The 13787-nt window shown below is 42.1% G+C and overlaps 1 protein-coding gene across 2 annotated transcripts in view; it reads right to left on the reverse strand.

Moving 5' to 3' along the window:
* Positions 1-277: 277 nt before the first annotated feature.
* Positions 278-13787, reverse strand: part of prdm6 (PR domain containing 6) — a 147442-nt gene continuing 133932 nt past the window's right edge. For both annotated transcript variants that reach the window (XM_038287108.1, XM_038287109.1), the window contains exon 9: positions 278-770. In XM_038287108.1, coding sequence (XP_038143036.1) covers positions 656-770 — 115 coding nt within the window. In that variant the 3' untranslated portion in view covers positions 278-655. The remainder of the gene's footprint in view (positions 771-13787) is intronic.

Below are 13787 nucleotides of genomic sequence, written 5' to 3' on the forward strand. Positions count from 1 at the left end.
GACTTGGTTTCCAAGGTTTGAAGACATTTCGCTTCCCGTCCAGGAAGATTTCTCAACACATTTGAATCAAGAAAGCTTCCTGGATGGGAAGCGAAACGTCTTCAAACCTTGGAAACCAAGTCCAGTGGATTGTTTTTTAAACTTTTACGGAAGATAATTCTGTTTTACTCTTTTATTCCTTTTCTGCGAAGCACTGATGTTCCTGTGATTCCCTCTCAGTCTGCTTTGGTTCTGATCGCTCCGATCTAAAGCTGCAGGAAGACAAATCAGTCAAATCTTTTTTTTTTTTAGGAAAGTTTTCTTTGGTAGAAAGTCTCCAATAAATATCTGGGTCAAGAAAGCGGCGAAGGTCCGACTCTCCTGCCTCTGCTGGGAGGAAAGCTTCTTTGGTTTGGTTGAATCAGGGTTCAGCAGCCGTCAGGCCAGGTGAGCAGAGGAGGAGCCAAAGGCTCGGAAATGGACGTAAATATTCCTTTCATCGGTTCTTAGTTCCTCTGATGGGTTTAATAAACACGTAAAGGAACCAGGATGATCATTCAGGGAAGGAAAGCCTTTAAAATCCCAGAGAGACTCTGAGGAGAGGAGATGTTGGCTCTGTGTGGACGGACGGATGGACGGACGGACATGTGGGCTCAGTCAGTGAGGGGGTCAGAGGTTAATCCACCTCGATGGACTCGCTGCTTTCGTTCACCGGTTTGCACTCGTTGGGGAGCCGCTGATGGCGGCTGAGCTGAGTGGCCTGCGTGAAGCTGCGGTCGCAGCGTTCGCACCTGGAGGACAGACAGACAGACACACAGACCACAGATCACTAAACGACTGGAAGACAGACCCCGAGTCCGCCGCATGGACCTGGACGGTTCTGGTTCTGTTCATCATCTCCTGCTGGATGTCAGGTTTAAAACCCAGGATTTCATCAAAACATCCAAACAGGAGTATGAGCAGAACGTAACCACTCAGGTTTTACATTCTATTCAGTTTATTTCTATAGCTCCAATTCACATCATGTCATCTCAGGTCACTTTCCAGTTCACCAGATCATCCAGTCAGATCGATTCAAAGTTTTCTATCTAAGGAAAACCAGCTGATTGCATCGACTCATTGACTCTTCAGCAATCCCTCACACTAAGCATGCTTGTAGCGACAGTGGAGAGGAAAAACTCCCTTTGAACAGGAAGAAACCTCCAGCAGAACCAGGCTCAGTGTGAGCGGCCATCTGCTGAGGCCCACTGGGGTTAAAATAAACAGAGAAAACAAAATTTATAGGATAAAATTAAACAACATAAAGGGTCAAAGGGCGCGGTCGTCCAATCAGCGATGTCTCATGTTTCCCACTGGTACCTAACCTTTCCGGTAGGTTAATGTAATTGTGTTTTCCTTAATGTAGTTGCGCTTTGCTTTATGCACTGGAAAAAAAACAAAATCTAGATAAGTCATTATTTCTTAAAATAAGAGCATTTGTTCTTGAATTAAGAAGCTAAAAGAGAATTTTGCCAATGGATCAAGACAATGTAGATTTAAAAGAAGAAAACACAATTCTACTGTCTTATTTCATTATCTAATTATCTCATTTTAAGAGTAAAAATACTCATTCCATTGGCAAACTAGCTCATTTACCCACTCAAAGTAAGGGTAAATACACTTAATTTAAGAAATGTTAACTTATTTCTATATCGTTTTTGCAGTGTGTAGTTTTGTTTTCTTAATGTAGTTGCACTTTTAGATTTGTAGTTGCAGTTTGCACTTCAGGGCCACCGTAATCCTCTCTAGTTTCCACTAAATCAAATATTTAACCACAGAGCAGAAATCTGAGCGCAGCTGATTGGAATCAGGAGAGAAAACTTTAATTCAGAGAATGAATCGGATCTTTTCAGGTCTGTAGGTTCATCTGAGCTTCATGGATCCGATCCTGATTCATGGGAATTGACTGGACTGGCAATCACTCACTGAGGGATTGCTGTAGAGACGACAAACGAAGCAGGAGGGTATCTGCTGCCTCTACCTGCTCATCCAGGAGGAGAGAATCAGAGCCTGGATTCAATCAGCTGGTTTTCATTGGAACCATTTACCAATCTGGGTTTATAATGGGATTAAACCGTCTCTGCAAAGATCCCTGAGATAACTGAACTGTTTTAATTAGTTTCCTTAGAAAGAAAAGCTTCTCCTGCAGATTTATTTGGTCAGAAACGCAGAAAACCTGAAACACTGAGTAATTCTGGTGGTTTAGAAATCAACAATTTGACATTTCTGTTTCAACTATTTTTATTTTATTGCTCCAATCAAATATTCTGGGTTTTTCTTTATCTCTGAGTCATAATCATCAAAATTAGGAGAACTAACGAGCCGTTAGTTCTCCTAATTAATGTTTCATTCTGTGTGGCTGATCTATACACAATGATATCTGAGTTCACTTTATGAAATGAGGCACTAATATAAATATATATGTTCACAGTATCATGTTTTTAATGATATAATGCATCAAAATGAGGAGTTTAAACAGAAATAAAAAGAATAAAAAAAATCAGCCAAAGAACATTTTAGCAATTAGTTTTATTTTTTAAATATTACAGAGGAAAATAAGAGCTGGATCGGGAGATTTTGGATTCTCTAATGTTGATTTAATAATGTTAAAATGTAATAAAGTTTAAATAGAAATTAGGCTGGATAAAAACTATCATATATTGTCATGGAAAAAAAAAAAGTATTCAACTATTTGGTCCAGTTAACCCTTTAAAGCTCGATCCAAGAATAAAACAAAACAGAAATTTACTTTTTTTTTGGTTTAAAGTCCTTATTTGGCCTTTTAACAAAATATGTAAAAAGAAAAAACAGAAATACATTTTTGATATTAATAATGTATTACTATGCGATAAGTCAAGATTATTTTTTGTGTAGTCTTCTACTGGCTTCTAGGTATATCTGATTGAAGTTTTTACCATTAAATTATGCAAAAGGTGTCAGACGCAAAACATTTCAGAAACCGTATGTATCAAATATGATACATTTGGCATTACAGGGTTAAATAAACGGAGATCGATGGATTTCACTCGATCAGCACTTTTTTTACCTTTACAAAGAGAGAACAGTTCATCATTCAGCTCTTATTGCGCGGTAATCAGCCTGTTCTGCCTGAGCAGCGTCCGTTCCTCATTACTTACAATAATGGAAAGAAGTCAGAGTCACTTTGGTTAAACAGTAAAATGTTATGAATGAACCTTGAGAAAGAATCTGGCTTGTTTTTGGAATAAGTATGTCTGGTCTACAAACACCCTCACGCAGGAATTGTGTGGCCTTGCAGTGAAAAACGCTTTTTAATGAGTAAATAGCATAAATCGAAATATGAAATAAGATAAATCTAAATTTTCCGACCACAAAATATCTATATCAGTGTGTAACTAATATCTGCGTAAAGCAGTCATTGTTGGCTGATCTATCCTCATGGATTTAAAATCGTCCTTTTTAATCATTATTTTATGGATGAACGATATAATCGGCCCCCTACCGGTATCGGCCTTAAAACTGAATTTGATCAGCTTCTGAGTTTCTAAAGTCTAAAAAAAAAAAAAATACTACTTCTTCTTTTTCCTCAAAAACTTATTTTTTACAGACTTAAAAACTTCTAAAGACGAGGGAAAAAATATTGATCCATTAAAATATCACAATATCTTCATATGCTGATATATTGCCATTTAAAAACACCATATCAATCTCTTTTACTAATGAAATATTGCTATATGTCATCGTTTTGCTACGAAATCCCCCGAAAATTCACCAAATGTTGCCATATTTTTATATGTTGATATATTGACGCGGTATCGATCTATTTTACTAACAAAATCTCACAAGAAATTGCAAAATATCACGAGAGTTTGTAACAGAACGATGAAATTCCACGAGATTTTGAAAGTAAAATAGATCGATACCGCGTTTTTAAAAATCAATTTGATATCAGCATACGAAAATATATTTGAGTATATTATTGTCAGAAATGGATAACAAAACTGCTATTTTCAATGACTACTTATTTTTAACATCGGTATCGATATCGGTTATCGGCTACATGAGTATTAAAATATCGGCATATCGGATATCGGCCAAAATCCCAATATCGTGCATCCCTACATTATTTAGTTGATTACATCTAGTGATGGAGGCCAAGTTGACAAAGAGGCAAATAGGCATCATCAGTATTATAAAGTTTTTTTTTTTTTTATCATACAGCCATAAAAGAAATCTAAAATTATTGGAAAATTGTTGAAAGGTTGCAGAGAAAACGTGTTTTGCTGGTGAAGGAAAAGCTAAAACACTAAGAAGTTTGTTTTCCAAAAGAGTCCAGTCAGTAATCTGTTAAACTGCAGAGATGCAACCTTTAGCTTTGCTAACACACCCACACCCACCGCTAACTGCTAACTCTAATATCCAGTGACAGAACAAAGTGTGTGTGAGGCCCAGCGGAGCAGCAACTGTAATTGTTGCCCTGATCTTCGCAACCTGACCGACAAATTACGCTCACACTCCACCTGTCAATAATCTATCTAGTGGTGCGTGGAGGGCATTCCCATCTCCAACACTTTAACACACTCTGACACGCTCACACACACGCCCAGATAAATCCAGGCCTGATAAGGCCGATCACTGTCACTTCCAATAGCTGCAGAGAAGAGAAGGAGCTTTTAGTGTGAGCTGGAGAGGAGGTGGAGGCGTTTCAATGCTTATGAAGGTGTGGAGGTGCTTCAAAGAGAACGCCGAGCAGAAATATTGGAGCTAACAGGGTAGAAACAGGACTAACGTGCTGCTAGATGGACGGGGAGAGGTGGAGGGAGAGATGTTGGGAAGATAAAAATGAGAGAGCTCAGCTTAAGGTTTGGAGACTCTTCCAGCTTTTGAAAACTCCATCAACATTTGGGACTCCGGTTATATTCAGAGACTCCTGCAAAATTTGGAGACGCAGCATTTAAAGACTCCACCAACAACGCCCTGGTGGTTAGATAGTCCACCAACGCTTGACGTCTGCACTCCGCTAACATTTGGAGAATCTGCCAATCTTTGCAGATTCCACTAATATTTAAATTTTGCAGATTCCACAGATGCTTGGAGCCTCCATCAACGTTTGTAAACACGGTTAAAGTTTGGCGCCTCTGTTAACGGTTGAAGACTCTACCAGTGTTTGTAAACTAGCAGTTTTTAGAGATTTCACCGATGTTAACTGGGCCATTCACCGATAAGTGGACTTAATTAAGCTGAGTAGACTCACATCTGGGCCTGGATGGCGTTGTGCGTGCAGCAGACATGTTCACAAGTCATTTTTTGCAAGTCAAAGTCAAGTCTCAAGTCTAGAGTAGGCCTGTTGCAATAATAAATTAACCACACGATAAATTCTAATCACATGATTAATTAAAATAAGTTCGATAATTTGCGTGCTTGCTTGTTTCTCCTTGTGTTTTCATCTCCGTCACTGAGACGTTATAGCTTAACGGTTACTATTGTATCTATGGAATTATCATTATCCAAACTATTTTCTTACAGTATTTAACTGACATTTGTGGTTACAACTTTTTCTTGTTTTAGCAGTAAATGTCTGCTCTTTTATTTTTAAATGAAAATGAGGGCTGTGAAGAAAACCAATCACAATGCTGCCCTTTTATAAATACATATGAGGTTAGCAACTACATTAGACATTAAATGTCTAGGTGTCTTTCAGCGTACCAACACAGGGAAATGGTGCGACTTGGCCAGTGGTGCTCCAAAAACTACTTAAAGTATACACTCACCGGCCACTTTATTAAGTACCCCATGCTAGTAACGGGTTGGACCCCCTTTTGCCTTCAGAACTGCCTCAATTCTTGGTGGCATAGATTCAACAAGGTGCTAGAAGCATTCCTCAGGGAGTTTGGTCCATATTGACATGATGGCATCACACAGTTGCCGCAGATTTGTCGGCTGCACATCCATGATGCGAATCTCCCGTTCCACCACATCCCAAAGATGCTCTATTGGATTGAGATCTGGTGACTGTGGAGGCCATTTGAGTACAGTGAACTCATTGTCATGTTCAAGAAACCAGTCTGAGATGATTCCAGCTTTATGACATGGCGCATTATCCTGCTGAAAGTAGCCATCAGAAGTTGGGTACATTGTGGTCATAAAGGGATGGACATGGTCAGTAACAATACTCAGGTAGGCTGTGGCGTTGCAACGATGCTCAATTGGTACCAAGGGGCCCAAAGAGTGCCAAGAAAATATTCCCCACACCATGACACCACCACCACCAGCCTGAACCGTTGATACAAGGCAGGATGGATCCATGCTTTCATGTTGTAGACGCCAAATTCTGACACTACCATCCGAATGTCGCAGCAGAAATCGAGACTCATCAGACCAGGCAACGTTTTTCCAATCTTCTATTGTCCAATTTCCATGAGCTTGTGCAAATTGTAGCCTCAGTTTCCTGTTCTTAGCTGAAAGGAGTGGCACCCGGTGTGGTCTTCTGCTGCTGTAGCCCATCTGCCTCAAAGTTCCACGTACTGTGCGTTCAGAGATGCTCTTCTCCCCACCTTGGTTGTAACGGGTGGTTATTTGAGTCACTGTTGCCCTTCTATCAGCTCCAACCAGTCTGGCCATTCTCCTCTGACCTCAGGCATCAACAAGGCATTTCCGCCCACAGAACTGCCGCTCACTGGATGTTTTTTCTTTTTCGGACCATTCTCTGTAAACCCTAGAGATGGTTGTGCGTGAAAATCCCAGTAGATCAGCAGTTTCTGAAATACTCAGACCAGCCCTTCTGGCACCAACAATCATGCCACGTTCAAAGTCACTCAGATCACCTTTCTTCCCCATACTGATGCTCGCTTTGAACTGCAGGAGATTGTCTTGACCATGTCTACATGCCTGAATGCACTGAGTTGCCGCCATGTGATTGGCTGCTTAGAAATTAAGTGTTAACGAGCAGTTGGACAGGTGTACCTAATAAAGTGGCCGGTGAGTGTAAAAGTATAAAGTCATCTTTAAAAAACAGTCAGATGCCACTATATGAATTGAAAGCTCAATTTTTCGACTATTTCAAAAACAAAACAAAAGTTATGATGGGGCCAAGGATGAGGGCGGTCTTGTTAGTCTCCGTCTCCATCTCCCGATACGCTCTCGCCTGAGTCCGACCTTTCGGACCAAAACATTACATTAAAATATAAAAAAAGCTGAACTTAACTTTTTTGGTACTTATGTAATGTAACTAATGTCTGCACCCCTGAGGACTTGAGGTTAGCTTGCTTATAGCACAGATGCTAACCTATTAAACAGTAACCAACCTTTGGTGGACTCAGCATCGTGTATTTTTTTCTAAAGAAGCTGCAGTTTGCTGCTCTTTTACTCCCGCCTTGTGTAAAGTTTTTGTAGCCAAAGGTTATTATGAACGGTGGGACCGAAACAGGGGTGCTAAACTTTGCCTTCTTATCTGTATGGGTTGCATGCATGCGTGCACAGGCTTATATGTCACGTAGTGCTGCGTCAGTGACGTCAGTGCTACATGACTGTTTGCCAGCCCCTCTGCCGTTTGTTCTCCTCTTCTGTGTGCGGGTAAGGCGAGCGGCGATCAGTCAAGTTAGTAAAAGAAAAAACACTTAAAAATAAAATATTGTTCACAAGTCGGAAATTGCAAGTCTAAGTTGAGTCTGAAGTCATTAAATCTGCGACTTAAGTGCGACTCGAGTACAAGTCACAAACTCGAGTCCCCACCTCTGGCGTGCAGCATGCAAAACTGGCCTGTTTGGTTTATTATATGTGCCTATTGTACACACTATAGTTAACAATAAAAGCTGGATGAGACCTCCCACCCTTACTTAATGGGATTACTTAATGGAACGATGCATCAACTCTACTTGGACTGCTAATGTCAAATAGTAGACCTGGAAAAATCTCGACTAGTTAATGCCCTAACATTAGGAGACCCCAACAGCTTTCGGCATTTGCAGAATTTGGGAAAGTTTAGAGCCTTAATCAGTGTTTAGAAACTCTGCTAGAGCTGAGAGACTCCACCAATGTTTCATCTCAGCTAAACTTTGAGTTAACGTTGCAGACTGCTAATGTTTGGAGACTTGATCAGGGGTTTTAAACCCTCCTAGTTTTTAGACACGCTGCCAATGTTTGGAGTCTCCATAAAAGTTTGGAGACAGTCAACATTTGCAGACTCGGCTGGCGTTTGGAGACTCCACCAACAACCTCACCAATATTTTTATTCTCAACCAACATTCATTTTTTGATGACTCCACCAATGTTTGGAGATTTGGCCACGGTTGGGCTCTCCTGCATTTATTGGGAACTTTAATGTTTTCTTAATGCCGTCAAAACTCTTTGTTGATTGCTACAGATCCAGTTACAATCCAAATGCAGACCTTAAAGAAAACATCATACCGAAGCTGTTCTGCAGGTGCTTTCACAACTCTGAAATAATCCACCTACTTCCAGGGGATGTTAGTCTTTGCTATGACGCTACTAGGACCAGATCCTCTGCAAAAAGCATCAATGCAAACAGAGGAACCCTGATGATGAGACCTTCCACATCATGCTGAGTCTAGAAGGTCTGTCTAAAAAAGTAATAAAAAGAATGGAGGAGTCCAGAGCCTAAAGGGAATTATCTAGACTTATTTTATCTCAGTTTCATTAATAAATAGTTAAAAACAATTTGTGATTTTCCTCACAATGATTGGAATAAAATACTTAGGATCAGATTAGAGGTTTCACTAAGTAAGCGGTTGTTTAGAGTGAGTCTCCGGGTTCTCTAACTTTTCATTTCCCTCTAAAGGGAACTCTAACAAACCAGAACCGGTTAAAACAATCCAGAATGTTGAGTCTGTCATGGACCAGTTGGTCCAGGGCAGAAAAAAAAAAGGCATTAAATGCATTAATACAATGATTTGTTCTGACTGAGTAAAAAGACAGAAGTTTATGGCAATCTAAATTTTTTTCTATGTAATTTTTCAGGTGAAATAATCAGACTGTCAGGACTTCAGTCTGTGTGTTTGTCTTTGTGTTGTTCTCCCTTCCACCAGCAGGAGGCGCCTGGCCCTGGTCCGCCTCCTCACACACCTGCTGATGGTTTCCTCATTAACGGAGTGCTCTTAAAGGAATAGTACACCCAAAACATGATTAGCCTTCATTTTCTACTCACCCCCATGCTGAACAACACTCTGGAGTACTTTTTTGATATCTCAAATGCATCTGGAGATCTGGGAGGCTTCTTGCTGTCTGCTGACATTCAAATAATGGAGGTCTATGGCGCCCGAGACAGAAAGGTCCATAAAAGTCCACAAAAAACGTGTCAATATTCCTCCATACTGCTCGTCCAATGTATTCCAAGTGTCCTGAGTGGGTATCGTCCAGAATTTACTCGAAACGAAGTCATTTAGAATGTTTTTAGAGCATAAACAGTAGTGTATAGGATTTCCTGAAAGCTCGTTCACGATTCTACGGAAACCGCGGCAGACCAAACCAGACGTGCGCATTCTGCTGGAGGTTTCTTCCTGTTCAAAGGGAGTTTTTCCTCTCCACTGTCGCTACAAGCATGCTTAGTGTGAGGGATTGCTGAAGAGTCAATGAGTCGATGCAATCAGCTGGTTTTCCTTAGATAGAAAACTTTGAATCAATCTGACTGGATGATCTGGTGAACTGGAAAGTGACCTGAGATGACATGATGTCAATTGGAGCTATAGAAATAAACTGAGTAGAATTGAATACGATTCACAGGATAAACAAAAACAACAAACTAGAGTTTCTCTGGAACTGTTTTATGATCCTCTCCAAACAGAACAGTCTGACTGCTACGTTCACATCTACATGGTTTCAGGAGATCCTTCATGGTCTCAGCATTGAGACATGAGAATCTCTTCTGAACTGGTCAGTTTATGTTTTGTAGTCTTTGTAGTCAGTTCTTTTTTTGCTGTCTGTGATTTTCTGAAAGCGCAGCAGCAACAAACATCAAAGCTCCTCTGAAGCTCCTCTGTCACGGCTGCTCTGGTCCAGCAGGCGGCTGCAGTCCGCAGGCTATCGACCCGCCGCCGTCAGCTACTGAGCATCTTCTTTCTCTCAGTGGGGGAAAAATAACGTTGAGGAGTTTGTGGTGACAAGATGTCAGCAGCAGCTTTAATCAGTTTCCCTTCAGGATCAGTGGAGTTTAAGAGCTCCTCTTATCTCAATCTGCGCCGTGCAGCAGGTGGAAAATGAGACAAACAGGTTCTGATTGAGTTCATTTCCAGCCTGATGGGAAGCGACTGCCTGCTGGAGCAGCAGAGAGTAAAGCATGAAGCCTCTGCAGCAGAGAGGGACGAATTCAGCTTATTAACCACAGAATCCATTTAAACTAGCAGCCTGAGTCATTTGATATGTAAATAAAACTATTATTTCTGATAGTCCATCAGTCCAACTCTGCAAGACTCCAAACCAGGGGCAGATTCACCATTAGGCAAAACTAGGCAGCTCCTGGGGGCCCAATAAAACTCCTGTTACATAACACAACTATTCCTTATTTGTGCACATTAATTATGTTTTTGGCTAAAATGCCATCAGAACGCTGATAATATTAAGTGTGTCTCAGCCCCCCCCTTCAGTGTCCGCCATATTGGATCAGTCCATTTGCTGCACATGTTCAGAAAGGTCCAAACAGACAGCAGCAAACCATTTGAAAAGAAACGATGCAAAGAGCAGTGTTGCCAACTTAGCGCTTTAGTCGCTATATTTAGCCACTTTTCAGACCCCTCTAGCACTTTGATTTCTAAAAAGCTCCTAGCGCCAAATCTAGAGACTTTTTTCTGCTACTGGAGACTTTGGAGACAACATCTAAAAGCAGCGAACTCTGCTCTCCAGAGCGAGTAGATTGGTAACCCCGCCTCCTGCTCTCCTCTATCTTGTCTGCTGTCATGATTCATGCAGCTATTATTTCATCCAAATGAAAAATGGAGAACAGATAAGCAGATCATGGCTTGTCTACAGTGAGAAGAAGGACTGGGTTATTTACTTTGGCCTTTTTGGAAACACAGGAAGGAGCAATCAGCTAAGTGAGCTTAGTGCTTGGAAAAAATCTTTCATTCCTTTAGAGACAGCATGAAAAGTCAGCTGAGTACAAAACATAGAGAGGAAAACAAGAAGAAAAGGGACAAGAAGAGAGGGACACAACCTAGAACAGATAATGGATGTCTATCCTATTAACATTTCTCTATCTGGAGAATGGCTCTGTTTTATGTATTGTTTTCTCCCCTGCCTGTCTTTGACTAGGGCCCCAAATTTCCTAAATCCGCCCCTGAAGAGCAGAACCATACATCGATTCTAAAGGATCTGCAGTGGGATTATTTTAAACAGTTTAATGATGAGAATGACGTAGGATTACGATAAACATTAATAACCTGATATTAATGATGGTAGATGGGGGGGGGGTTCAGCTTTAACCGACGGTGAAGGTGGCGCCCCCACCCCAGATTACAGAAAACTGTCAGAGCAACATATTATTATTATTGGTTTTATTTATTATTCTGTCTGGTGACTTTAGTTTGACGCCTTTGTTTAAAGCTGATTATAAACAATTTAAATATTTGATCATATTTATTTAATCAAATATTGTAGTTTCCTGGTTTAATAATGTTTAATTATAAACAAATGTTTGTTTACTTATTCAATATTTAACATATAATAATGTGTTTGTTTTTAAATATAGCGTTAAACGGTAAGTGTTTGTGCCAGAGGGACCTTTAAAGAAGTAACTCCATAAAAATAAGGAAATGATTAAACTCTAGGAAAAGAATTTTTTCCTTTATTTCTGTTTAATAAATGTCGTCAGAGATGATCTGAAGTTATTTCTTTAAATATTCAATTTTGGATTTTTCTTTGATAAATTAGTTTTAAAAAAACACCCAAAAAACATTACATTTCCTCATTAGCATCATTTCTGTTTTGCTGTTTCATTTTTAATGAAGCTCTGTTTAATAAGGACCTGATTTTAGATTAAAATCAAACTTCTGTTGAAGTCGTTCCAAAAAATCGCAGAAGAAGAAGAAGAAGAAGAAGAAGAAGAAGAAGAAAGTCTCGTTCCGTTTGTTTCTGCTGGTATTTTGAAGAGCTGAAGCTGTGAGAACAAAGAAAGTCCTGGTTTTAAAAATGGCCTCTCTGATCCCTGGAAACTCTCCGCCGCCTCGGCAGGAAAATAAAGCGGAGCGTTTTCCTCCTGACAAAGTGACAGTGGCAGCTTTAATCTGTCTGAAAGGCGATAACGCTCAGTGACCATCGATCCAGTAAAGATTTCTGACGACCGTCCGTGATTGTCTTTGTCCCGCCGCCGTCTGCAGAGACTCTGAAGTGCTGATGAGCAGCCCCGTCTTCCCTATCATTGCTCCTGGTCGTCCCTCTCCATTCCTCCTGGAGCCTCGGCTCGTTTCACCCGCCGCCCCGAGGCTCTCCGCGTCGATGACGGACTCAGATCACTAATTGCTTTTTAAAAACATTAATTGTTTCCCTCAGCTCCGCTCTCTTATTGGGCCTGTTTAAGCGCTCTGACTCTCCTTAAATGCTGACCTCTTCATCCAGCTGGGGATCCTTATTGTCTTCCTCAGCTGATTGGATGATGACCTCCACATCTGGAGAGGCCTGAGAGAAAAAATCTAAAGGAGGCTGTTTGATCAGAGAAGATTTGTCCAGCTGATCCACCTCCCTGTTCTTCTGTTTAAAGCTGCCGCAGACGGGCTACCGTTAGCCCTGGCTGCCGCAGACGGGCTACCGTTAGCCCTGGCTGCCGCAGACGGGCTAACTTTAGACCTGGCTGCCGCAGACGGGCTAACTTTAGACCTGGCTGCCGCAGACGGGCTACTGTTAGCCCTGGCTGCCGCAAACGGGCTAACTTTAGACCTGGCTGCCGCAGACGGGCTACTGTTAGCCCTGGCTGCCGCAAACGGGCTTACTTTAGACCTGGCTGCCGCAGACGGGCTATCGTTAGCCCTGGCTGCCACAAACGGGCTAACTTTAGACCTGGCTGCCACAGACGGGCTATCATTAACCCTGGCTGCCGCAGACGGGCTATCGTTAACCCTGGCTGCCGCAGACGGGCTATCGTTAGCCCTGGCTGCCGCAAACAGGCCAACTTTAGACATGGCTGCCGCAGACTGGCTATCGTTAGCCCTGGCTGCCACAAACAGGCTATCGTTAGCCCTGGCTGCCACAAACGGGCTAACTTTAGACCTGGCTGCCACAAACGGGCTAACTTTAGACCTGGCTGCCACAAACGGGCTAACTTTAGACCTGGCTGCCGCAGACGGGCTATCGTTAGCCCTGGCTGCCGCAGACTGGCTATCGTTAACCCTGGCTGCCGCAGACGGGCTATCGTTAGCCCTGGCTGCCACAAACAGGCTATCGTTAGCCCTGGCTGCCACAAACGGGCTAACTTTAGACCTGGCTGCCACAAACGGGCTAACTTTAGACCTGGCTGCCGCAGACTGGCTATCGTTAACCCTGGCTGCCGCAGACGGGCTATCGTTAGCCCTGGCTGCCGCAAACAGGCTAACTTTAGACATGGCTGCCGCAGACGGGCTATCGTTAGCCCTGGCTGCCGCAAACAGGCTAACTTTAGACATGGCTGCCGCAGACGGGCTATCGTTAGCCCTGGCTGCCGCAAACAGGCTAACTTTAGACATGGCTGCCGCAGACTGGCTATCGTTAGCCCTGGCTGCCGCAAACAGGCTAACTTTAGACATGGCTGCCGCAGACTGGCTATCGTTAGCCCTGGCTGCCACAAACAGGCTATCGTTAGCCCTGGCTGC

Source organism: Cyprinodon tularosa, unplaced genomic scaffold (genome assembly GCF_016077235.1).
Source record: "Cyprinodon tularosa strain WSP-4 unplaced genomic scaffold, ASM1607723v1 ctg235, whole genome shotgun sequence".
NCBI classification, from domain to species: domain Eukaryota; kingdom Metazoa; phylum Chordata; class Actinopteri; order Cyprinodontiformes; family Cyprinodontidae; genus Cyprinodon; species Cyprinodon tularosa.